This window comes from Labeo rohita, chromosome 7 (genome assembly GCF_022985175.1).
Source record: "Labeo rohita strain BAU-BD-2019 chromosome 7, IGBB_LRoh.1.0, whole genome shotgun sequence".
NCBI lineage: Eukaryota > Metazoa > Chordata > Actinopteri > Cypriniformes > Cyprinidae > Labeo > Labeo rohita.
This window is the reverse complement of record NC_066875.1, coordinates 34,370,013-34,397,975: the sequence shown is the minus strand read 5'-3', so window position 1 is coordinate 34,397,975 and position 27,963 is coordinate 34,370,013. Positions and strand designations below refer to the sequence as shown.

The window sequence follows — 27,963 nt, the reverse complement described above, 5'->3', positions numbered from 1 at the left end:
ATGCAAAATTTGTCCACTTTGAAAAATGTGTATGAGAGGGAGCATTTATCTCTGAGGTAATCATCAAAGTCAAGCATTTGGGCCTGCCTGAGCTATCCTTTTGTGCATTATGAAAGCATTTGTCTCGTATTATTAACATGCATTTCATAATCCACTCTTTAGAGTATCAGCAGTTTTTTGTCCACTTTGTTGATTTATAAATCAAAAGCTGCATTCATTACTAATATATTGCACAGGGATATTTAGTTTTAGTTCTTTTTTAAAAGTTTTTATTCATCTGGATTTAGAGAAACAAACAAAAATGAGCACACAGAAAATGTCAAATGAAATGAAACATCCGTAGTAGAATACCCAGCACCTGTAATGGTTCAGTTTTTAAATGTAGGCTTTTTAACCAATTAAGGGAAAGCCTAGTTAAAAGCACAGTCTCTAGCCAATAGGTACTTCATGTCTTCAGTATGTCTTTAATGTAAGATGGCTGTTATGAACAGTATGTCAAATGTCCCAAAACAGAGTGTCTTGCTAAAAAACGTTTTTTAAGAAGTTTTGTTCCAAGTTTAAACAAAATGTTGTTTTAGCTTGTTGACAAGCACACTGACAATACCAGTCATGTTCTCAAAGTACTTAATAGTTGATTGAGTACACATATTTTATAGTGATATTCCACTCGAATCAGATGTTCTCAAAGCAATTCAAACAATAATAAAAAAAAAATTGTAAGTGCAATAACTTACGGTTGTACATCACACAATATATATAGAACATAAAACAAGCCTGAAAGTAAATAATTATTAAAAATGATCCAAAAGCCATACATTTAGCTTTAAGCCATCACAACTATTTTAAGTTCATTTACATACCAAAAACCCAAATGTTTGCATTTTATCCCCTAACCCACAATACAACAAAAGCAAGAACCCTCAGTCACACATAAAATAATATATTTCTAATAAGGAGTTTTTTACAAAAGAAAGGCTCCAAGGGTAATTTATGCAAGGAAGGAATCCAAAGAAAACCGTACATGCGACCACACACAAAACAAAGCATTATATTATTCTAGTACTTGGATATGCCTACTTCAGTAGTATAAGTTTCGGGAGATGGGACAGAGACTTAAGAATCTCTGTAACTCATAGGCATCTGCAAGGTACTGTCTGACAATTATCATCTCCTTTGGGTACTGTACAATCTGTTCTCTACAGAACCGTATCGATGACCGTTTTCTGTGTTTAGTTATGATGATTTACCTTTCAATGAAATAGAAGAGTATCAGAAGCAAATGTGACGAGTTGTTTTCTGTGCAGATTAGCTCATTTATTGGTACGCAAGTGTATATGTGACCCTGGACCACAAAAACAGTCTTAAGTAGCACAGGTATATTTGTAGCAGTAGCCAAAAATACATTGTATAGGTCAAATTTATCGATTTTTCTTTAAGTAAAGATCATGTTCCATGAAGATATTTTGTAACTTTCCTACCTTAAATATATCAAAACGTAATTTTTGATTAGTAATATGCATTGCTAAGAACTTCATTGGACAACTTTAAAGGCGATTTTTTTTCTTAGTATTGATTTTTTTGCATCCTCAGATTCCAGATTATCAAATAGTTGTATCTTGGCCAAATATTGTCATATCCTACCAAACCATACATGAATGGTAATCGACCCTTATGACTGTGGTCCTGGGTCACATGTGTGTCGATACTACACAAACTAATGATAGCGTTGATCTGAGCTTCATCAACGCCCCTCCCGGTTCCACAACAGTTAAAGATAGGCTAACACGGAGCCCATGTTGCTCTGTTCTGTCACAGAATCCCTCTCCGCAGATGTCTCGGTGTTAATTAAAAAGACTGCCTGAGAGCACGGGTGTGCATTGACTCTGAGTCGCTGAGGGCTGATGCTTTGGCTGGGGTAGCAGGCCGGGCCCTATTCAGCATGGGGCTTTGAAAGAAGAGCCATGACAGCTGAAGGGGAAGCATGTGCGAGGCATGTTTGTTTTGCATTTACCCCGCACACAGCTGTGTGGATTGTCCTTTCCCAGAACACCGGAACACTATAGTCACTTCACCCGCTCAGCAACCTCTTAAAGGCCAAAGTGAGAGTGTCAGGATTCACAATTCTGCACTAGCAGAACTCCTCATGGCTCTCAGTGAGGATTGGTGGTTGGATTTGATGTAGGATGGATGTACTTGCTGGTTTTAGTTGTAATGAAAAGCACATTAACATTATCACTGACTTTTTCAGCAGGTCCCGACTCCCTAGATAGGTTAAGTGGTGAGATGCTCAGTCATGAGATGCAATGCCAAAAAATTAATGAAGCATGGTTCAAACTTCAGGAAGCCCCTACACTTTTCATATCATATATCCAGGCCATGGGGCACGAGACTGAGCAGCAGTAAGCAGGTGATCTCTAATTAACTTTTGGCAATGAGGTTGTTTTACAAGGTGAATTTAACATGATATTGCACCCAATGAGTTTTTGTTTAAGTAACGGAAGCTTAGTTTTCTGTCAATCTGAAACTTGATACAGAACTCGATTCCATGTTGTTACCCTCACGCCGAACCAGGTAAGTCACTGCTTTGGTATTATAATAAAAAAGTTGTGTGAGTATATGTAAGTATCTCCAGGGCTCTAGATAAGCTGTGCAGCAGAATGAAGAAAAAAGAAATGTGGTTCTCATTTACAAATTAGAAATGGCTTCTCCAAAGGGCAGAACGTATCATATTCGTCTCCAGATTTCAAACAGCTTTGTTTTACCTGATCTAAATCTGACTTGTAGTACCTTGCAAAAGTTCTTGCTTTATATTTCTGTCACCCCTGTGCATGGCAATATCAGTGATCAGTGATTACATGCCAAAGCCCAGTATTGCTTCCACCCAATCAAAGCCGTGGTGGATGATAGTTTAATCTGAGATATTGCAATGAGAACGTCTGCCAAAATATTAATGAAGCATGGCTCAAATTTCAGAGAGCCCCAGCACTGTACATATCATATAGTCAAGACTTAGCTAAGGCGGCAACATTTGCTGAAAAAAATGCGTTTCGTGATATCCAAAATACAAAGAAAGAAATCTTTCTCAACCTATTTTGCATCCTTCATTCTCTGTAGATTGTAGTTCTTAGTTATGTTTGACATTCAAACTTGACAGCTTGTATGATGGATCCAAGAGTTGTATCTTGGAATATGCTGCTGTCAAATCTTGCCAAACAGCTTTAGAACAACTTTTTCTTGCAGAAAAAATTAAATGTGGTTGCAAAGAAGAAAAAGATAGACTGCAGTGTGAATAGACCACCACCTGTAATTTGATGCTGATTAACTGTTACTTTAGGTTTGCACTAGCAGATTGCACTTGTCTTTTTTCCAGAGACTACTGGTACTGGGAGCACACAATTCATCAAGGAAAGTGGAAACCTCCTTAGAGTGCCTAGTTACCTGCAAGAGAGCTATGCCTTTCTTTTCTGGCTGATGTCTGGCACCTCCAGGCCCTCTTAAGTCTATCATGCCTGATGCGCAATTCCCAACAGACTTCTGCTAAAGTGTTTGACCCCTTTTTAAAGTAGTGGCGAATGTAGTACTTCTCTCAAATTGTCAATAGAGTGTTGGCATCGATGGCCTCGTGGGGAGCGTGCCGACATGTAGCGCTGTTGCGCTTCGGGCGTCTCGAGTTCGAGTCCCAGCTCACGGACCTTTCCCCATCCCGTCCCCCTTTCACTGTCTCCCACTTTGCTTCCTGTCTAGCTACTGTCCTATCAAAATAAGGGCAATTAAAAAAAGTAATAATCCAACACAGTCTCAAAAATATGTACCTCTGGGTACTTTTCTGCAGCACCATTTTTGTGCACCTTGCTGCACGTTTCGCGGCAGTTTCAAAGAGAAATGTCCACTGAGTCGCGCTAAAACTCAGGTTCAATACGTGAACCCTGGCACGTTTTTATTACGTTGATATAGGTATGTGTTGCTGTGTTTTTAAGTTGCTTCAGGTACGTGTTGCGGCTGTTCAGAATTTAAATATCCGGGACTGTCGCTAAAAGTTAATGCTCTATCCTGTTGGAAATATAACCTACACCAAACCCAATCCTAAACCTACCTGATAGTGTTGACAAATGCAAAACTAATATAAAAACACATTATTTGATGCAAGCATGCCATTTGAATCTAACGTGTGTGCAGATTTGAACTGTTTTGTCGAAGCGTTGTTTCACGGGATTCGTACTGGGTGAGCTACCGAACCAACCTACCAGCTATGAAAACCCATAGATATGAAGCAGGATATGTGATGCTAACATTCAAGTCAGTCAATATCAGTTTTTAACTCTCCCAGCATATTAAAATTTTGACATCATAACATAATATTCTTCAAGTAATTGTGCGGAAATTACGCTTTATTAAACTCTGTAAATCATATTTTGTGTGAAAAGGAATAAAAGGTGTCTGAGTTTTACTGCCTGTAGTGTTCATTTCTTTTGGAAACTGCAGTGATATGTACTTATTGGTACGTATTTCAGGTCTCGTGAAAAAGTGCCCCTGGTACATTTTTGCTATGAGACCAGGTAGCACTAATCAATGTAGGAGTGATCAATGTGGGTTTTAGTCAAGTTTTATATGGAGAGTTAGTATAAAAAGCAAGTCTATTTTACCTTGATGCATATGCTGCATATGTTTGGATTGAGGCTGCAATGGAAAAGTTTTTACTGTGAGAAACTCTATTGCAAGTCTTTTTGAACTGTCTATGCAAAGATGGCATAATTGGAAAAGGAGTCTGTGACAGAACAAGTATTTAACAAGGATTTGATTATGCTGAGATGAAAACGAAGGAGTCTGTGACAGAACAAGAATTTAACAGATTTTGATTATGCTGAGATGAAAATGAAGCCAGATGCGTTTAGATAAATTTATGTGTGTTTACAAATGGGACACTAGTGGCAGATAAGTGCATGTTTTTTTTTTTTGTTTTTTTTTTCTATTCATTTTTTTCTTTTTCATTATGCATTCAGATGTCAAGTTTCTGTCTTCTTTCTTGTATTTCTTTCTTGTTTTAAAGCCAGAACATACTCAGTTTTATGATCTCTGATTTTCTCTTGTCTCTCTAGACTTCAAATGGAAATAAATCTCCTGGTATCTCTATTACTTTTTCTTTTCTTTGTCAATCCACGCACTCCTTGATCCCAGGTCAGGCTAACTGATGTTCACATTTGCTCCTTCTTCTCTTATTTGTTGAGGGACTTCAGAGATAGTGTCCTAATCACTGGGGAGTCATGTAGCCCAAGAGATGGCTGCGCTGTGTTCTTTAGCTTTCATTCGCAGCGTCGCGATGCTGGAGGATTTCCGGTCGGGGTCCATGTTTAGATCGTACCCATTAATGCCAGTGCTCATGCCTGGACTTCCAAACAAGCTGCCCATGTGTGTCTGTCCCATGTGACCTCCAGGACTGGGCACGCCTAAGAAGTCAGACACTCCGCTAGCAGCATGTGGATGAGGTGGCATGCAGGAAGTGACCGAGTCGCAGGGTACAACGCAGCCGGGCACCGGGGATGCCGCGCTGCTGCTGCCTATCCAAGAAGGGTTCTGTATCTGCAACAAAGACGAACGTAGGTTAAGTTACAGTACGTTACATTCTGCAATCTCAGCATTAATAACATTAACGTAACTTATAGTCATGAAAGCATTTATCAAGTCCGACGACTCTATTTTTGAAATATAGGTGCAGAATCCTCAGTGGTTCTCCACGTGGAGATTTATCAAGAGCTGTGAGGCATTCATCTGGCCCCGTACTGAGTGGGAGCTGCTTGCCTAGTGTGGAGGAGGAATGCCTGTCTCTAGACGTTCCTTCAACACCCAGAGTAACCTCCTCTGCTGAGCAGAGGGAGCACAGAGTGAATTGATAGGGCTGTATTCTGCTCTGGGCCTGGGGAGGTGGGGGTCTGAGGGAGGGCTGTGGAGGGAGATGAAAGCCCTCTCAGGGAGATGCCCCAGATGTGAGCAAAGCTGCATTCCACAGCTGCAGGCGCGCTCCCCAAAGAGCCACCCCTGCCCTCCGACCTGGCCGCTTATTCATAATAAATCCATGAGATTCTTCGACTATCCTGTGCAGGCGTGTCGTCCTCTGCCACAGCCCTGGTGTGACCTGACCTCGACATTGTGCTTCCTCAGGTCTCGCAATTGTCAGTGGTGCAGATTATTTTTCATTTGATATTCCCAAATGTTTGTCACGAATATTCAGTACTTGGGTTTTAAAAAGTTAACTTACTGTTCATGTAGGATATATTTGGCTATGACAGTTGGTTTCAATATCAGTTCTCGCCAGTGTTAATTTGGCAGTAAATTTTAATTTAGTCTTAGTCATAGTCTTTTGACTAAAATGCCATTTAGTTCAGACATATTTTAGTCATCTGAATTGTTTTTAGTTTTAGTCAACTAAATATCATAAGATTTTAGTCAACTAAATCTACAGTAGATTTAGTCAGCTGAAATCTAATGGGTTTAGTTACAGTGTAATTCATTCAAGCATTTGTCTAAAATTACCAATCTCTTTGTGTAGGTTTGATATTAAGGTTTTCATGATAGACAGATTTAACAGCTGTGACATGCAACATGACTAACTACTTCTCATAAAGAAACAAGAACATGGTCTTCTTTTCAGTAAAATACCGATGGTTATATAGGCTAATTATGGCTACTAAAGTGATTCAGTTAAGACCAGTGAGTGATTTTCTGTCTTTCTTTTGTTGCTTGATTAACATCAATGCCACAGACAATAGTTAACTAAATTAGGCTGCTGTCCCTTTAAAACCAAATTAACGGATGCAATATACTGATACACGTCCGATATTCTCTCTACTGTTTACGTCCATCTAAGTTGTAACCAAGTGTGTTTGACTGAATACTCGTCAAAACTGACAATTCAACATCTTTTTTGTGTATTTCTCTGTTTTTGCGATGCGAAAGAGTACTTGTGTGCCGTGTGAGAGGCGTTGCTTCGGTGTCTGCGCTCAGAAAACCGCACCGAATTGAGTTTTCTTTTGCGTCGTCAAATTTATCCATATATCTGCTTTTCTCTTACTCCCAGATTTTGACATTTTGAACATTTTATGAGACATGCAGTAAATGTATGCTAGCTTTTGTCCCGCTGAAAAGATCAATAGGCTATTATGATACAGTTCATATGTATGCATCTAACCTCCAAACCACGCAGCAGATTCATTCTGAATGAATCTGATCCCAAACTGTCCCTCCCTAACATTCTTGTCTCGTTTTTATTCGTTGACAACAGATCAACAGATCTTAGTCATAGTTTTTGTCATTCAAAACGAGTTCTTGTTTCGTTATCATCTCGTTTTCGTCAGTGAAAAAAGTGACACTGTTTCTCGCACATGCATTCTTACTTATTCAATGGGGCTGCAACATCGGTAGTGAATCTACATTGTAAAACAAAGTGCGACCAGTGTAGTCCGATTCCTGAAATAAATTGATTATAAAGCAAAAGTGTAGTGTGATTCTTGAACAAATTACTGTCAATTCTTGTTAGTCAGTCAAACAATGCAAGCATTAAAACACTGGAGCTACCGGTTGTTCGTATGATAGTGTGTAGAGTTTTGCCACCTCTAAGACTGTAAAGGTCTGAAATTCTTGTATGCGTTTTTTTGTATTCTTAAAAAATTGCCAAAACACCTCTCAAAATGTTCGCTATGGATGTGAAAAATGCAGAAAATTGAACTCCATCCGAATCTTTTTATGCAGGACATTAACTGTTTAAGATTTTTTTTTTTTTTTTAGATTTAAATTATTTGGCAGTTAAATTGAATTTTTTTTTCCAGAAGTGTTTATTTCTTAAGGGCCAGTTTTACTAAATAGGGCAAATTCCAAAACAGCGCCAACAGGAGGCGAAATTTCTGTGGGTGATTTACTAACAATGTGCAAATTAAAGAACACAGGTGCAACATCTCATTCACATATTGACCAATGCAATACACCAAGCGCATGTTTAAGACATGTTTTTTTTGGGGTGTTAAGTAATGGTGCAAATGCCAGTAATTTGACAAGCACAAACGTTAATAAATTGTGTTGCGTGATTCATTTTAATATTCTCCTCTCATAAATTTTGCGTCTTAAAGGGAAGCTCTTACAAATGCATATTCAATAAGGTCAGGCGCAAAAATAACTCCTTTTAAGCACTAATTCTTCACTGTGTGTCTTTAGTAAAAGCTGACAGTACAATTTTAACACCAAAAGGTGGTTTGTACTGGCACAAGCTGATAGTAAAGCTTGGCCCAAAAGTACTAAAAGAACCATGAGAAAAGGCTAAAGATTTCCCAAATGACGTACTATATACTACGCATACTTTTTGTTTTTGTAATTTCAGTGAACGCACTAATGACACTATTTATACTAAAAAACGGCACAGAATAGTGCGCAAGTACACAACCACACCTCAAAAGAACAGTTAATGGAACTTAGAATATATATATATATTTTTTTACATTTTAAATTTCCATCCTTAATGAGCATGAATAATAATTAATATTCATTTCTGATATTTCCTTAACTTTTAGCTACTACTAAAGACAGAAGTATACCTGAGCGTAGTTCTCAGGCCGAGTGAGAAGGGGCAGTTCATAGGCCGTGGAAAAATGTGTCCGGACCTGCTGCATTTGTCCGAAGCGCTCTCTCTTCCGCCACTTGGCTCTGCGGTTTTGGAACCACACCTGCAAGAAAGACATCAAATCTTAATCTTGAGGATATCGCATTAGTAAGTGATTAAATGACCTCATGTGATACTGGCCTCTTGTGGTGTTACATCATAGACAGGAAATGTTGTCTTAGTGGAGATTTATTAACAGAGGAATATATATCCATCACCAAACATCCCAATATTAGACTGTTTGTGTACTGATCACATTTGGTATCAAATGTCTAGTTGCATTTTGGTGCCTAGAGAGTCTGTCACTTGAGTTGTAAGTCTAGAACTCATGTAGGAAGCCCCTCGGCTGTATTATTTTTCAGCATCTTTTCCTGGAAACAGTTCGGTGAGACCTGGCCGTTGTTTGATGTTGTGGGAGCTGACAGACTGTGATGGCCTCCTCTGAGTTTCTTTTCTATCAGAGCCATCAGCAGCAGCAGGGGGCAGGGAGGAGAAGGCAGGAACCCACCGGGGCCAGAGGCCTCAGAGAGCATTGTCACTCCCCCTGTTCCTCCACCACCGTATGCTAGCTTTGATGGATTAGGACAGTGCCGCTCAGCTTTTAGAAAGGAAAAGGTGAATCGAAAATGAAACTTCTATCCTTTATTCACCCTCATATCATTCTGGACCTGCACTTCATTCAAAATATCTTTTTTGTCTTCCATAGAGAAATGAAAGTCACACAGGTTTGTGTGCAAATAATGTCATAAAGTAATTATCATTTTTGAGTGAACTATTCCTTTAACAAATAGTCAGTGCTGGATTTTATCTGGCATCGTGCATGCTTGCTTTCTTTTTCCTCTTTGCTTTTCTATAGAAATATGCATTGTTTCCCTGAATAGATGGTTGTTATTTGGAGACCTGGGAATTAGAGAACAAATTACACATAAAGTGATTTCTCATGGGTCGCAGTGTGAAGAGCTGCCAAAATTCCATTCTTTTAATCCCGGTTCTTCTCTGTTTAGAACTATCTGTTTATTGATTTGTGTAGTGGAAAGTTTTTTCTTTTATTTTTTCAAACAGACTTTCTTTTGTCTTGCAATCTCAATTCGTCACGGAGCTTGAACTTGGATCTGGGTATGGCTCTTTGGTCAATCAGTTTGTGGTTTTTGCATCTATTGCCAGTGAGATGTCAGCCTATCTCTCAGCGTAACCCGATAGCACCTCAGCTCTGCTTGCACTTAATGCGGTGGTGGACATCAACGTCCCTTGGCTCCACATCATATGTTTGTAGAGCTTAACTGCCTTGAGAAAAATGAACATTTGTTTTTCTGAATCGCAGATTTTTTTTTATTCAGCAGGCATCATCACTCTCTGTTTGCATCCTTGTGTCTTCGTTTGCATGTTTTAGAATTATGCTGACATGCTAAAATGTCTGTTTACTATGCATTGTGTGCAGCAGCGTTTTTATTTGTTTTTATATTTATCAGTTTCTCAGACTGTCTTCCCCTTCACAAATCTAAGCATGGAAGTCGGGAGATTGAAAAGAAAGATGGAAGAAAGTTCAAAATGGAGTTTGTTTTCATTCTATGTTTAATTTCCTGACTCTTAAGCTCCTGGCTTTCCATATCTGACTCTCCAACCCGGTAGAGGCACGTAGGCGAGTGGTGGAAAGATTCCCTTAATCCTTTCATACTGATGAGCCTGTTCTGAGGTGTGCAGTATGTGCTTACAACAAAAGCTCAACTTTAAACCAGATTGACAAGGAGAGAGAGAGAAATCATATATTAGGAGTTATTTCGGTCTTTAGTTCAGTCACAACCTTGGTTCTTTTTTTTTCTGTCATTTAGTGGTTGCTGCTGAGTAAGTTCAAGGCTGCCCAATATTAACAAGTCACTAATTTTGACCAGCACCTGTTTGAAACGTAGAAAAAGTTTCTTTTGTGTGTTGTCCATGAGGTTATTAACACAGTAATTGGTGAAGACGTTGACAGCTAAAGCAGCTTAGAAGCCTATTATGGAGCTTTATTTATGTTCCAGCACCAGGGGAGAGAGAACAGAAACACTGAACTAAACCCAGGAGAAAAGTGGAAAGAGCAGCTTTGAAGTCCAGAGTAGCTTTGAGGATTGATGGTCTGCCTCTGCTGTCACTCAAGCTCACCTCTTCTACTTAAAAATTTTTAGGTTTTTTTTAATCTTCAGAACTGTATGGAAAAACACAATTTTTGGTATTTTATTTATTTAGTATTTTTAAATAAGCACCATTTTTAATCTTTTCGTCATGTAAAATTACATTTTTAGGTGAAAATGTCGACTATTTAACCTTAACCTTTGATTAAATGTATCTAGATATATTATTATTATTATTAAGTATATTAATATTATTAAATCTCCTAGGAAGGCAAAAAACAAACCAATTATTTTCAGGCAATATGTGTAGACATTTGTAATGTACATCAGTACCTAAGTACTGCTTTTTATTATTATTATTATTATTATTATTATTATTATTATTATTTGGGATTTTTTGACTTCAGTAATACACTGTAAAAAACAATAAACACAATTTGTTGAGTCAGCTAAAAAGAATTTGTTACCCTGCTGCCGTAAAATGTTAAGTTCAGTCAACTCAAATAAGTTTAGTCAACTTGAAATTTTAAGTTGTACTAAGTAACAACATAGATATTTGTGTTTGCTAAACTTAACAGATGGGTAAGTAACCCAGCTGTCTTAAAGGTTTAAGTTGATTCAACTCAAATATCCAAGTTGTCACTTAGTATAATTTGACATTTCAAGTTGAATAAACTTTTTTTTGAGTTGACTGAACTTAAAATGTTAAGGCAGCCAGGTAACAAATTATTTTAAGTTGACTAAGCAAATTGTTTTTTACAGTGTACAGGAGAATAAAGAAGCATCAGGAAATGATGAGAGAAGAGAGAAGAAGGGGGGTGGGTTCAGCAAATGACTCAAATCAGACTGTTAACTAAGTTAAGGAATAATTTTTTCTTTTTTTCATGCTTATTTCATGTTGCTGTAAAAAAAAAATAAAACTGTGGCTAACATTAGGGTTACACTCTTAAAAATAAAGGTTTTTGCAGTGATGCCATAGAAGAACCATTTTGGTTCCCCAAAGAACCTTTCAGTGAACAGTTCTTAAAAGAATCATTTTGAAGAACATTTTAAAAATCTAAAGAACCTTTTCTGCATTTAAAAGGTTCCATGGATGTTCAAGGTTCTTCATAGAACCACTGATGCCAAATAATAACCTTTATTTTTAAGAATGTATATGAAGTAAAAATTTTGCTCTTTCTGTCCAGTCCCAAAGTAGATGAGGAAAGGCTGCACTTATAAGTTCCGAAAAGATTTTACAATCGAGTTGTTCATTGTCTCTGGAACTGAGCCATCGTGGTTCTTTGGATGTTTCCCATCCTTCTTTAGTTATAGTCTTATGCGTGTATGTAGGTCATAAGCAACCCTCACCACATGAAGGAGCTTCAGGCCAGGTTCTCTCACCTACCCTTGAGAGCAGGGAGGGACACATTCTTTCCTGAGTGGGACATTAATGAAAGAAAAACAGTGTAAATCCAGGGCTTCTAAGTAAAGCGCACATTTGGGGTCGGGTAAAGGGATCTCCCGGTCTGTCTGTCGGTGCAGGAATGCAGCAGTAGTGTTGGAGGGATTATATGCAAATGTAGGGGTAGGGGTGGGGGTTGGGATGGGTCACATAAAGGTTCTGGTTTTCCAGACCTATAGGCTGAGTTTAATACAGCTGGGCTCAGGTTCAGGTAGAGGCTTGAGATAAAAGCAGACTCTGGAAATGTCTAAACTTAAGCTGCTTTTGCTCCGTATTCCGTATTTACGTTTAATAGTCATCACTTCTGTTTTTTACCGACTTTGAAAAGCGATTGTTGATCTTACCATGAATCCCATCCTTCGTTTTGGACTACAAAAAGCTCAAATGGACTAAAATGATTAGAGAAAGACTGGTGTTGATCTAGCCTCAAGGTTAAAGGTTATTTAAAACACAGGATTGGATTTGGTAATGGATATGTGGTTCACACCTGTACTCGGGCTTCTGTCAGGTCAGTCCTCAGTGCGAGTTGTTCCCGTGCGTAGACGTCGGGATAGTGTGTTTTCTGAAAGACTTTCTCCAGCTCCTCTAGCTGATAGCTTGTGAAGGTGGTACGGTTGCGTCTTTTCTTGCCCTTGTTGCTCTCTCCCTCGGCCTTGTCCAACGGAGAAGCCAACTCTGAGTTTGGCTGTTGAGGGCTTTTCACTCCTGACTCCTTTACGCTGAGGTAGCTGCCATCCATCCCTGCTGGATCACTGTTTTGGGGCAACTCAGAATCTGTCAGCCCTGTGGTGTCTTTACCTGTAGACGGAAAAAGAGAAGGGTTAGTAATTATGAAAGTGGTGTGAGGAAAGCAATTCTACAGAACTTGCCATTAGATCACTGAAACATTTTATTTTATTTACATTTTATTTATTGTGGGTACTTGGTGACTCCAGCAAAATGTAGAATGGCTCAATACTCTCTTGATATGTAATAAAATGTAATGAAATTATTAGCATCTCTTCTTCCATATTCATTGTGTTCTGCAGCATAATCTCTCCAGGGGGCTGTTACATTAGATAAACACTTTGAAAACAAACACTTTACAATAACTTAAGTTAGTACCATTGACAACATTTTTGTCCAAATTACTTATTGTAATATTACATTGATATTGCAAGGGTTATTTCCTCTGGAGCAGTTTGAGATTAAGGGTGCAATGGTGATATTTCATGTTAATTAAGCCAAAAAGTGTTTTTGAGAATTATATTATATTATATTATATTATATTATACACACAAATTTATATGTATATACGTTAGATCAAGTTTTGTCAAGATGTTATGTTATTTTACATTATGTTATGTTATGTTATTACACACATTTATACGTATATATTAGATCAATTTTAGTCATAAGTTATATTAACTTATTTATATTTTAAAATCAAATAATTAAACTCTAATTAAATTAAAACTAATAATTTAAAATTTGGTGTGATTCCAGTTTATCTAATTTCACAGTGAGATCTAGGAATAAAAAATATATAGGTTATACTTTACAATAAAGTGTGGTTGTCATGAACCAAAAATGTACAATTGCATGTTAAATAAGACAAAAATGTAATATAATATAATGTAATATAATGTTATATATATATATATATATATATATATGTGTGTGTGTGTGTGTATGTATGTGTGTGTGTGTGTGTGTGTGTGTGTGTGTATATATATATATATATATATATATATATATATGTATATATATATATATATATATATAAAATAAATATACACATGTATGTTAGATCAAGTTTGGCAAGTTGTAATGCCAAATTCTATTAACTTATATCTACAGAATAATTACATTCTAATTAAAATAATTACAATTTGGTGTGATTCCAGTTTTAAATCTATTTTCACAAAGACATTTAGGAATAAAATTATGTAGGATATACTTATCAAATGTGGGTGTCATGAACTAACAATGTACAATTTTTACAGCATTTTTTTAATCTAGGTTAATGTATACTGTTGTTGTTCATAAATTCATGTTTGTTCATAGTACTTTAATTTTAATAATAGTAAATTTATTATCAAGTAATGTAGATAGTAACCTACATTAATCTTGTCCATTATGGCTCCAATGCATCAACTTATGTTAGCAAATTATACAGCTCTATTGTATTTTATCTAAGCATTACCTATGTCATATTGGGCAAGGCAATGTAGTGTTTTCCTTCATAGTTCTTCAGTCACAGAATTATAATTATTCCATAATTGGCCCTGTAGTGAGTGTGTGAGAGAGTCTGTAAGACCCATGGCTTGATGTCAGACTCGCAGCAGTAATGGCTGCCAGTCTCAGCTCATAAATCAGCTGCTCATGTGAAACAGACACCGTGGCTGTAATTGCAGACTGATAGAAAATTACAGGTTTCCCACCCGGGCACAATTCGAAGACTGCAGCCCTGTTTGATGAGTGCAGCCTCAAAAGTACTCACGGTCTGTGGCAAGGGTGCAAAATGGAGCTTGGCTCGTAATGAGGCCGCTCTAGCCCAGCGACAAGACTCTAGAGTGGTAATTTTCTGCGTAAAGCCACTGGAAACACACAGCAGCTCAGCTGTGAAACCCCAGTCAGCGTGCCGGTCATAAATTCAGTCAGATCAATGAATGTGAGGATTCCAGTAAATTAGGTCATTTCTCCAGCTCTCTCCCAGTGCTCATTACCTGTCTGTAGTCAGTGGAAGAGCTGTGCTACAAAGAACGGCATGCTCACACAAATCATAACGCTCACAAAATTGATGGCGGTATTGGCAGACTTTCGTCTCTCTCACCCTGTTTCACTCACTTGGCTGCAAGGAGGAATAGGGTGTAAAGCTGGATTAGAGCTCCTTTGGGAACATTCCCACTGATGTGATCCAGTGGCGACCCTGAGCTTTATGTCTTACTTTAGCTCAGCACTCAGTGACGGCAAGTTATTTTAGGTGATGCAGTGTTGAGATGTGTTCATTTTCTAATGTGAGACTTGATTAAAACCTTCTCAGGTTTTAACTGAGAGGCGGATGGGTAAATGCTACTGGCACACATGGTGTTCTCAGCACCGCAGGCCTCCTCACAGAACCATGTTGGGTAATGTACAGGGCTGGATTAAGGTATCGCGGTGCCCCTGGATACACTTCTGCCCACACTGTGAGAAAAATGGTCAACAGCTTATCAGCCCTACAAGTACTCTTTTGCACTTCATCTTCCCTAATAGGCTGCCTGTTATTAACCTAATGGAATGGTTCACCCAAAAATTAAAATTCTATCATAATTACTCACCCTCATGTCCAAACCTGTATTTTCGGAACACAAATTAAGACATTTTTGACGAAATCTGAGAGCTTTCTGACCCTGCATAGACACGTTCAAGGCCCAGAAAGGTAGTAAGGACATAGTTAAAATAGTCCATGTGACATCAGTGAAGACTCACACGGAAGAGAAGAAATTGTTTAATAAAGTTGTTATTTTTGTTTTCTTTGCACACAAAAAGTATTCTCGTAGCTTCAGAAAATTACAGTTGAACCGCTGATGTCACATGGACTATTTTAATGATGTCCCTACTACCTTTCTGGGCCTTAAACATGTGCAGGGTCATATTTTTATTTTTGTTTTGAAGATGAACGAAGGTCTTACAGGTTTGAAATGGCATGAGGGTGAGTAATTAATGACAGAATTTTCATTTTATGGAGAACTCGTTAAGGTACTATTATGACCATTAGGTAAATAGATCACCCAAACATAACATAAAAATTGTCATCATCCACGTCGTTGCAAACCTGAATGGCTTTCTTTCTACTGTGGAACACAAAAGATATTTTGAAGTTAAAAAAGTCAACAATTTCTAAAGTTGTTTTGGACCCCACTGACTTCCACTGTATGGGCTTAAACATTCTTCAAAATATCTTCTTTTGTGCTTCTCAAAAGAAAGTAGATCATAAGGTTGTCATTGACAGTAAATGATGGCAGAATTTGATTTTTGGGTGAACTAATATTTAGGGGTAGATAAGCCACAAGGATGGACTGTAGACTTTGAGGTCTTTTTTTGAAGACTTTGAGGACCACAAGGACTTTAAAGGTACTGCCAATCTAAAAAAGTATAATTTTTGAGCTTTTTTCACTCTTTCACATCTCTCACTAAATATATGTACGGCCTTGAATGGTAAACATCCTAAACATGTTGCCCTTGAGCACATGCATAAATGTCTGTGTGTTTTTTTTTTTTTTTTTTTTTTTTTTTTCTGGCCCTGGTAATATGCGCAACTAGAGCACACAACCATCCTTTCACTCCTTCATCAAGTTCTACTCTGTCAGCTTCCAATAACCATGTGAACTGTGATCAAGACAGCTAATGTTTGTGGCTTTGTGAATCTTGCGTGGTGTCAGTGATTTGAAAATTGACTCTGCCTAGGGAAAAGGCATTATTTTGATATATAACACACTCCATAAAATGGAAACAGCTTTTTTATATGATATGAACTTTTGGGTGAATCTCTCTCTCTTAAAGGGATAGTTCACCCAAACCTGAATGACTTACGTTCTTCTGGGAAATATGTTGAAGAACATTGGGAACCAAAACACTTCAGTGACTGTTGACTTCTATTGTATGGAGAAAAGAAAAACACTGAGATATTTCTCAAAATATATGTTCTTTTATGTGGACCAGAAGAAAAAGTCATACAGTTTTGGATCTTAAGGGTGAGTAAATTAATTTTCGTTTTTCTGGATAAACTATCCTGGCTTTAACTCCCGTTCCTGTTCTTGACCGCATAACAGGTTGTATATGCTTCCTTTTGGTTGTCTCTCTATTTCGCCTTCTTCAGGCACCATGGGCTCAACCATGAAAGACATGGAGCCAGGCCTGGGGGTATAATGGCTCCCACATTGCTTCTTGCCCAGGACTGACACATCTTGTTAAGCAAGTGGGAGCAGCATATTTACTCAAACATAAATATTTTCAGCTTGTCCTTTTAGATGCCTCACGCCTCTTGCCCCCACACGGAAAAGCTGACAGCCTGTTTGAAATCAGGGCCTAGCGATCAAAGGCTCTTGTTTATACCCTGTGTCACTGATAGGTTTTGGCAGACCTAGAGTATTGTGACAATCTCGTAGTCCACCAAGGGTTCAGCCCAGGCTCTCCACTGCTCAAGATGAACAGAGACTTGGCTGCCCCTGTAGCTCCACCATATGGGCGAGTAACATGACCTGCCTTCTAGGCAAGAAATCTCATGGTAAAATGTTTCTGTCAGAGCAGAAAAGTTTTGAACCGGAGCTCTGAGGGGGCCTTCGGACGAAGATTGCAACCAAAGTACATGGTCCTGCTGTTTAACCCTATTTGTGGTTACACACCAAAGTTTCATGAGATCATATATGGCTTTAGGAAAATGTCTGCCACAGGTGGCAACAGAGAAATCTCCTAAATTTTCCAGTGAATGCAAATGAGAACATTATTTTAGCAGCACTGGAGAAATAAAATGTTTTGAATATTGTCCAAACTGACTTTCTGGCACTGCCTGCAATAGCATAAATTCAGAACAAGGAATCTATTCACTGTCTTTTTTCATGTGCATAGCTTTAGGATAGGTTTTAAACTTGATGCAGTACCCATTTCTCCTTTTGCATGATCAAACTGAGTCATGGGTAGCTATTTTTGTAGATCTTTTTTTGTGTGTAGTTATATGTTTGTATATACCAGTGTATATGAATCCATTGCTACTGAGCATTCTTCTAATTATTTGTTACACATTTTAAATTTGTAGTGATGTTTTTGAACGAAGTCTCTTTTGTTTAAGAAGGTTGGCAAGAATACAGTAAAAGCAGTAATATTGTGAAATAATATTACATTTTAAAATAGATTTTTTCTATTTTAATGTACACTGACAGTCAAAAGTTTTTGAACAGTAAGTTGTTTTTTTTTTTTTTAAAGAAGTCTCTTCTGCTCACCAAGCCTTCATTTATTTGACCCAAAGTATAGCAAAAACAATAAAATTGTAAAATATTTTTACTATTTAAAATAACTGTTTAATTTATTCCTGTGATTTCAAAGCAGAATTTTTGGCATGATTACTCCAGTTACACGATCCTTCAGAAATCATTTTAATATTCTGATTTGCTGCTCAAAAAAAACTACTAATAACTATATTATTGAGTAGAATTTTCAGTTTTCTTTTAAAAATATAAAGTTCAGATGAAAAGCATTTATCTGAAATATAATTTTTTTTAACATAAATGTCTATCATCACTTTTGATCAATTTAAAGCATCCTTGCTAAATAACCTTATTAATTTCTAAAATTTCTTTCCCAAAAAAGAAAATTAATACTGACTCCAAGCTTTTGAATGATATAGTGTATAATGTTACAGAAGCTTTTATTTCACATAAATGCTGATCTTTGGATCTTTCCTTTCATCGTAGAATCCTGAAAAAATGTTCTCAACTGTTTTAAATATTGATGATAACAATAATAAAAAATGTTTCTTAAACAGCAAGTCAACATATTAGAATGATTTCTGAAGGATCATGCGAGACTGAAGAGTGTAGTAATAATGCTGAAAATTTAACTTTGATCAAAAATACATTTTAATATATATTTAAATAGAAAAGTTATTTTAAATAGTAAAAATGTTGCAAAATGTTACTGTTTTTGCTGTACTCAGGGTCAAATAAATGCAGGCTTGGTGAGCAGTAAAATATTAAAAATTTTACTGTTCAGAGACAGCTGAGTCTCTGGTGTCACATGATCCTTCAGAAATCATTCTAATATGCTGATTTGGTACTGGTGCCAAGAAGAATTTCTTATTATTATCAGTGTTAAAAACAGTTGTGCTGCTTAATATTTGTGTGAATTTTTTTGAAGTGAATGCTCATAAGAACAGAATTTAATTGAAATAGATCTTTTATAACATTATAAATGTATTTGCTGTAATTATAAATGTCTTTTAATCAGTTTGTGTCATTGCAGAATAAAAGTAGTATTAAAAAAAAAAAAAATCTTACTGACCCCAAACTTTTAAACATTACTGTAGGTTGCATTAAATATTATGTGCATTATGTATTTGTTTTTGCAAGCTTTGGCTCTCTTCAGTTTTTTATTTATAATCGCATTTTCCATATGAACATGTAATGGTTTTTGTGTGTTTTCCATTTAGTTATCTGTACGCCAGCTTTTATGACACTGGTTCCAAGACTGCACATCCGTTTCTCTGCTTCCTAAGAGACTGAGGGATGTGTGAAGTCCTTTACTTTTCCAGTGCAATGAGGTAAGACAGACACGTCATCTAATCTGATTGGATTTCTAATGTTAATACCTCACTAAAATTGCCAGTAAGTATTGTAACAGCACCAACGTGGAGGGCTTTGCCACCTCAGAAGTTTCCAGGGCAGAATGAGAAGTTCAGCTCTAGGTTAGGAGACGGTGAGGTTCAGGAAAAAGACTAATTGGCTTTTTAACCTGAGTAGATTCACACCTGTATGCGTAGCAAGAATGGGGCTTGTAAACCTATTTTACAGCATCTACTTTTACCTCCGACTCCAGAGTAAAATATCTTCAAATGGGTCGCCATTTGATACATCCTATAAATCAGGAGAAAAGGGCACCATATATATTTTCATAAAATATGCATGAATGGCTCACACACTGGTTCCAGACCCACTCACACTTAAAAGGTGTCTTGCCTTCGATGGGAGACGCCAGTGGCTCCTGGCTTTGTAGGATGTCGGTGCTCGACCTCGTGAGTTAGCAAGGGTCAGATCTTTACAAGGGGCAGTCATTTAGTACCAGCTGAAAACGGGGGAACACATCAAAGTGTAATTTAACTAGCTGTAAAGCGGCAGGGCATCCTCTATGCTTTTTTACAGAATCTGATTGTTAGGGTCAGCAGCAGGCAAATAAAAGAAACACTATAAATTAGGCTACCTGGGGTCTCTGTGAAGGGTTAATGGTGAAATATGCCAAAGCCCCCGATAAGGTTTTAAAAAATTAAAACGCATAAATAAGACGTAGTTGGCCCGGGCTTCATCTTTATTATGACTGAAAGCAAATGGTAAAGGAAATTGGGGAAGACTGTTTGCTCATCTAAGCTTTTATTTCTATCTGTAATTAGGTTTGTTTTCGGTGCTTAAAATATGGATTGAATTGTAATAGGCAGCTTTGTGCTCTGAAGCCAGGCCAACAGCCTGAACTTCCCTTCCGCTATCTAATTATTTCAGGCTCTTACAGACGGACACGGCAAGGAGAGATTGATAGGTTGTGATATGAAGAGTGGCTCCGGCTGGTGGCATATGGAACCGGTGAACGATTTTTTTTTTTTTTATTGGTGATTGTGAGCGTGACACCACAAGATATTAGTAGAGATGGAGCCTCATTAGTAAACGTCTGCACACGCAACCATTTGCAAAACCAGAGCAAATCACATAGTCAAAGGCAGATGTGACAACAGCAGTTCAATTCTAAACAACCCACAGGGACGGTCCCCTCCTTCGACTTGCTTTAGGCTTTAGGGGTCACCTCTCGTTCTTGTGTTAGATTTGGACTGTATGACTCTATTCAAATGACGCATGATACAGCGGTTGTTTCAAAGGGAGAGTTGCATCTCAGCTGGTGCTGACTGAAAAAAAAGCCCGGTAGTGAGAATCTGATAGGTGTCCGCGGAGAAGTCCAAACACACCGCTAGTCCTAAAGGACGATTTATCCCAGCAGGCTGCAGCAAAGAGCACATGCTGGGCAAGAAAACACAGCATTTCCTTTAAGCTGCTTCTCGCGATAAATCACAGCTCGCTCGGCTCGTCCGGCTCTTTTGGAGAAAGTATTTGAACTCGAGACTGCTAAAACTTGGATGAAAGGATGAGGTTATCAAATGCAGTTTTAATCCATACGCAACGTCATAAAGAAAACACAGGGTGTCTGTGCTGGTTTCACTAACACCACTTGGTTAGATTGCTGCCTTTTTGACAATTATGATTACGGAGAGATCACATTTGGTGGTTTTCTGAAAAATACAGGGAGTTAAAGTACTCTGCGTAAGTGTAGTATTTTGGTAATTTTGACTGTGCCTTTTCTTTTGGAACGTCATTGGGCACAAATATATCAGATTTCAGTCAGCATTTCTCTGGTGCAGGGGTTACAGAACCGAATCACTTAAATGTTGCAATAGCTTGCCTTGTACTGCTCTCTGTTTTTATTTTTTATTGTGCTATTTTGTACCGTTTTGTTTGTTTAGCAGTTGACATTGCATTTCCCAAATCATCAGTAAAGTCTGGAATCTCCTGATTGGCATTAGAAACCACATTGGAGTGGGGCTGTAGTTAACAAGCACTATGGAATGCTGTAAAAAGCTAATCACTGTCGTTTAAGATAATGTCAAGAAAAAAATACAGAAAAGACCTAAAACCTAATGTAGCATAAAGACATAATACAGTTTTAGAATCTTTAGAAACATTTACATTTTTGAACATTCTGTGCTTTTCTTATCATTGCGTTATTTTAAACTTCTGTGGAAAACCAAATATTATGAAGATGTCCATACAATTAAAAGTCTACTGTGAATTGTTGCACAATGTGTATAATATGAGGGTACGTAAGTAGCAGAATTTTCATCTTTTTGGGAACTATCCCTATTTAAAAACAAAAAGAATAAAGAATGTTTGTCTACATTTCATGTTATTAATAAGTTCCAAATCAATAGTTAAAGCAACAAATTTCCAAACAAAGGTTTGCTTCAAAAAATGTGCTTTCGCTTCAAATGCTGAGCCATTCACTAGCAGTTGAGGATACATTAGAATACCATTGGGGTTTGATTATGCTGTTTAAAAAGAGGCCTTGTCTTTGAAGCATATTGCCGGCGTGCCGTGTTCAGGCAAGCAGACTGAAGCTAATGTAAACTGTAAAGCCAAATTTTGAGCTAACTGGTAAAAAGATCCCAAGTCCTTGTCATCTCTTCTTCTTCAACAGACTATCGGAATTTGCATTTTTTCCTCAGGTTGTGCAGTGTTTCTGTGACTTTAACGGACTGACGCTCCAAAACTAGACTGATAGCCTCATCTCTTATGAAATGTGAATTTTGTGCCATGACTGAGATACCTTGTAAACTTTTCAAGTTTATTGGTTTGCATGTTGATATTTTGTTCATAGTTAAGTTATCAGTAATTTTGTACTATTGGAGTATTAAAGACATTGTAAGTTATTACTGAAGTAAATGAATACAATACATAGTAATAATTCACACAATTGTTAGCAGTAATTAAATATAGCCTTTTAGCACTTCAGACGCTGTGTAAATTAAACCAGTAACTTATGTTCTTCAGAAATTTCATTACAACAAATCAAACTATTATTTATGTAGCATATGTCAAAATATACAGAAATGTTTCTTTTTGTTTTTCAGTTCATTTGTATTTCTATGATTTTCTTTTATTTGTATGGCAAAGGGGGCTAAAAAAAGTGAATGCTCAAAATAATTCTTAAAACATTTTAAACACATTTTTATCTCCGTATTTCAGTATTTAATTGTTTCACAACAGGAAGAAAAGTCTTGCTGTTTTGTGAATGCTCATTACAGAAATGCAGCTGAGCTACTTCCTTTCATATAGTTATTAAACATATCGGCCAAACGCACAGTTTGTTTTTTTTTCAATAGATTTACTGAAAGTGCTTTAAAAGGTTTATATATAAAAAAGAATACATGAAAACCATCATACACAATCTAGGAATATAATTAGTCTTATTGAAACTGAATGTAATCACTATTATTTGACATCACTATTACGTTTTCTCAAACACTGATTCAAACAAAGACTTTAAATTTTGTTTGACGTTAAGCCAGTAAATAAACTATGCGCAAGCTTGTGCCTCACTAGTTCACACAACCAGCAAAATACAAAACAATCCCGAAAAAGAAGCAAGAAAACAAACCAAACACAAGTGTTGATATTGCCTGTTGTACAAGACTGTCGATCAAACCATCATCATTTCTTAACTGATTAACTCCCAGCTTACTGTGCTGCAAATATTTTAGCTCATACTTTGTAGCTTGTTAAAACTTGTCAACAATCAGTGGCCTGAAACAGTGAATGGCTTAAATACTTTGTTCATCGTGATCTGATCTACAGCAAATACTTAATTGATTCATTTAATGTTCATTACTGTAAGTTTATGTGACTCTTCCATCAACATCTCAAGCCAATTGCAAATGCCGTATTGGTGACGCGTTACGCATTTGTCCAAGGCATTTGTTTTACAAGGTTGTATGAAGTCATCATCCTTTGACATTTCATGGACTCCCTTTGGTTTTGGGCTTAGTCTTCATTAACAGGAACCTTGTCAATGTACATCTGACTTACATTACTGATCTTTCCTGTAAGGACAAATCTAGTGTTCGTGTTAGCTAACGGTGGACAGTGCTGTGGTAAAATTGGGAAGAGGTGATGAAGGGCTCCCTTTTAAGAGTGTCGTTTTCTTTTGTTATTGGTGCTGACCACAAAGGAGGAATTAGTCAAAAGCTTGTTTTGAAAACCACAAAGTAATCATGCCCAAAGGAAATGTGATGTTGACGCAAGTGTAGTCTGTGCCTGCGACTCTTTTTAAAATCTGAAGTATTAAGTAAGCTACGCTCGATGCTGGTAAGCATCGTGGTTTAAACAGAGGCATTTATTTATTTATTCACTAACTTCTTGTCCTTCCTCTTTAGGCATCACACCTCATAAAATACACACAAAATGGCCCTTAGCAACTTTCATTTTGGCCTAACACATTTCTCTGGCAGGACATTTTGTATGTTGCACATTGTGGGATGCTGTAATGATGTCTGTTCAGAGAACAACAAATCATTAGCGTTTAACAAGCTTTTGTAAATGAAATGAAAATCTGAATATTATGATGTACTATTTGATAAACCTAATGGTTGTTCAAATTAGATCACATTTTGTAATTTCATTGTCCTATGAAAGGTAGTAATGTGTATTAGCCAGCCTCAACAGAATGGATTTTTATTCCATTATTATTATAATTATACAATCAACATTTTGTCTTTAGAGTTATGTTTGTTGCAGCATTCAGAAGTTACATATGTCTATAGCAAACATATTAATATCATGAATATAGCACAGTCATAAACTCATCTGTGTAGAAATGATCGAAATGTGTTTTCAATTCAAGTCAGTTTCTCAGTGTTCACTAACTTCTAGATCAATTGCATGATGCATTCATTATCCCTTATTTAAAAAAAAATAAACTAATCCTTTGAACTGAGATGCTGTTTTTTACAGGATGCAACCAGAGGCATGGATTCTGCAACATTTGCTGATAGTCATGAACAGAGCAGGATATTGTTAAAAATATCAGCACTTGTTGTAATTGATTTTAATAAGTATTACCTACCCTACACAGGCATCCATTTTTTTGAGCTATATTTTAAAGCCAACTCCTCAAGGTAAATCCATCTGTTTGCGACTGACGCGTTCTTCATATTACAGGCAGTAATATTATACCTTCTAAGCAGATCAGTTATTGGTTATGTGCTGGGAGATTATTTGGATCAGCTCTTCTTCCGGTCACAAAGTAACACTTTATAATAACTTTCATTTATGAACTATTATTACATAATGTATAACAAATCCTTGGTAATGTACATTAATATATTTTGAAGTGTCATAACGTTTAGGTTCATATAAGTTTATAATCTAAGTCAGCAGTTGGCATTACATCATGTTATATTTAATAATGAAATATTGAAGTTATTGTAAAGTGTTTCCATATTAAAACATGTTAACTTAAAATTAAACGAGCTAATTTTGCCATTCGCTTGTAAGGCTGTGTTAATCAACTCGCATGGTCTTTTTTTTTCTGTCAGAAAGGTTTTGATTAGTTTGGGAAATAGGACTTTTATTTGACAACATCTGCACAACAGACCATTATTAAATCTAATGTATGTCGATATCTCGTTGCGTCATCCGCTTATTATGTAGCGCGGTGCCGAGAGCTACAGCTGTAAACGAACGATGGCTTTTGTACTCTTTGGTCAGTATAAAAATGTGAATGCCATCACAATTATTAAATTAGTTTATCTGTAAAGGCGTTACTATTAATGCCGCTGTTATTGTGTTGTTGCTGCTTCTGCAGCTTTTTGATTTTTTGTTTGTTTGTTTCCTCTCACTTCGTTGTTTTCACTAACAATAATCTCGTCATGTTCTTAAAGTCTCTTTTACAATGCTCAGTTTTTCAAATCTTATTGACAACTAAGGCTAAAAGATGAACCCGTATTGCAGTTTCCACCCATATCAAGTTGCCTAGATGGAATTGTCGAATGTCTTGTGTGTGTGCGTGTTTTTTTTAGAGGACATAAGGTTCTTCGGCCTATAACAGATTGAGATATAGCTTGGTTGGCATATTCTTTTACCCTTTATTATAGCAGCCAGTGTTATGTGTTTTTCTGGTATCGTGAATTATTTAAACAAATCCAAACGACTGTAGCCCATGTCAGAAAATGCGTTTTTTCTTAGCTATTTGTGAACGGTGATATTTATTTGGAATTGTATATTGGTATGAGCCATTTTCCCAAAAAAGGTTTTTCTGCACTGAAGTTTTACGGGTTTTAAAATTTGGCAATATATTATACTTTCGAATGAGCCAAAAACAATGCAGTCTTAGAAAGGGCTTTAGTGATTATAAGCCTGTTTTTCTATTATTTTAAGCATCAGACAGCTCATACAGCTGTAATATATGGTCGCACAGCACACCTGAGGTTTTTGTTAAGTGGGTAAAATGCGTTTAATCTCAAACACATTAGAGTCAGTTTAAAATATGTGCATTGTTAAAAATGCTTTAACTAAAACAAACATTTGCAGAAGACTTTTTATGGACACATTGAAACATTTTTCCAACCTCATTATGGGCTACCGCTACGAACTCCTTGGCTTCCGTGTCCCTCCTATTTCCCTTTTATTTTAGACCATATTGTGTTTATTTATTTATTTATATAATAAGGTCATCCGCATCTTATTATTATTATTATTATTATTATTATTATTATTAAAATAACGTGAAGTAGTGATGGATGTCAAAGGACGGCAATCCCGAGAAAAGTTCTCCTGTATCTAATGGTGAACTTTAGTTTTCTAGCTTCCTTTACAAGCCCTCAGGGCCGTTTCCATCCACGAGCACTAGGCTTCATCCACAGATTGCTAGAACGTGTTTAAAGAAATAAATGTGTGGGTTTCTTTTTTTCTTTTTGTGTATGTACAATTCTAAAACATTAAATGACTCTACAGAGTGTATTAGCGAAGCTACAACCCGGTTGCACCACTTTCAATTGTTTTGATTTAGCTAGTCCAGTTTCAGTGCGAAGCCTCCTATTTTCATAGTTACATATTTAATTAATTGAAATGGCATTTACAAATATTTTATTTAATATAGCTAATTCCTTATAAAGCACGCCACTTATTTTCTTCGTGCAGGAGTACGCGCTTGCGTGTTAAAATTGTGCAAAATGTTCTCCTAGTCTTGGCTTTGTTAGCCTAGATGGGTTTTCATATTGGTATGCAGATCCGAGCCTGCAATCATGCAAGTGAGTGAAAATTTCAAAACATACTTCAAAATGTATCGTCGACAACTTGTAAGAGCGTATGAAATTAGTTGCGTTTGCCTTCCGAAATGTGTTAATTCAATTGTCTGATTCAGATCCAGTATTAAGGATTGTAATTCAGATTATCACATTAAATATAATTTAATTCGGTCTTCAAAGGTAAAATGTAATAACCGGGAAGGTTATGCCTCTTCCTAATTGTGTTACTGGGATAGCTGAGCCAGTTATATTGGTAGTAAGTTGTGAAGTCCATTGCATTTGCTTTGTAAATATTAGCCTACAGACGGACTTTGACGTGATTATCAATATGAATAACTGCCTCCCACGTAAAATAACCTGGTCTAATTGTAGCTTTTTATTGAGGGGCTTTTCAGATTATCCTGTCTTAACAGAGTCATAAAAACATTAATGTCATTGCAGTTGCTTACTAGAATCTGCTTGTGCTCTTGCTCTGCGTTTATTTGCCGTAAACACGAGAAAGTAGAAGAGTTGCTGCTCTCTGCGTACTAAGACTGTTTTACAAATGCTTCGTTTGAAAACTCACCATAACACGCGATGAGCCCTCCGTTGTGTCCGCTTTCCTGCTGGAGTTTGCTGCTGTCTGGGGGAGTTTTGCAGGAGGACCTTTGCATGAAGAGGTGGTATTTGTTAAAGGTGCCTTCCCCAGCAGTGGCATCCAATGACTGGCATTCCTGCTGGAACGGGCTCCCAGATTTTTCCCCGTACGCCTGACCTTTGTTGGTCAGGAAAGCGGGGCTGTATTTGGTGTCACTCGCCTGGAATGTCCTGAAAGGGTTCGCCTGGTGATCCCTACCTTGCGGTGCAGATGGGCTATAATATGAATCCATGGATGTCATTTCGCAGTATGAAACGCACGTCTCGGCGTTCATTCCTAAAAAAAAAGTTTCGGGAGGAAAAAGACGTCCAAGCGTTTTTTTCTCCCCTTGCTTTCTTTCCTTTTTGGAGAGCAAAGCGAACAGATACTCTCACACTCTCTCCCTCTTCCTCATACAAACGAATACACACATACACGCACACTCACACTCACGCACGCATAGACTTGTGCCGCAGCTGGCTTTGGTTATAAAATGATTCAGATGTTTTCCAGAAACGGATAGCTAACCAAAAGCTAAAAAGCCCCCTTAAGGTTAGAGGAGTAACGAAAAATGCG

General features: G+C 37.1%; 1 protein-coding gene across 1 annotated transcript; it reads right to left on the bottom strand.

Annotated features, from left to right (window-relative positions):
* Positions 1-209: 209 nt before the first annotated feature.
* Positions 210-27,963, bottom strand: alx4a (ALX homeobox 4a). Its single transcript, XM_051115273.1, has 4 exons — positions 27,337-27,963; positions 12,684-12,994; positions 8,580-8,708; positions 210-5,577 (listed from the first exon to the last, which is right to left on the bottom strand). Exons 1-4 carry the CDS (start codon positions 27,680-27,682, stop codon positions 5,260-5,262), a joined length of 1,104 nt encoding a protein of 367 aa, XP_050971230.1. The 5' UTR covers positions 27,683-27,963; the 3' UTR covers positions 210-5,259.

Excerpts from the sequence above, each read along its gene's own strand:
- alx4a (XM_051115273.1), bottom strand. The coding sequence starts at position 27,682 with ATGAACGCCGAGACGTGCGTTTCATACTGCGAAATGACATCCATGGAT. Across the intron at positions 12,995-27,336 it reads AGGGCTCATCGCGTGTTATG|GTAAAGACACCACAGGGCTG; the intron begins GTGAGTTTTCAA and ends TTCCGTCTACAG. Across the intron at positions 8,709-12,683 it reads TGACAGAAGCCCGAGTACAG|GTGTGGTTCCAAAACCGCAG; the intron begins GTGTGAACCACA and ends TCTTTCTTGCAG.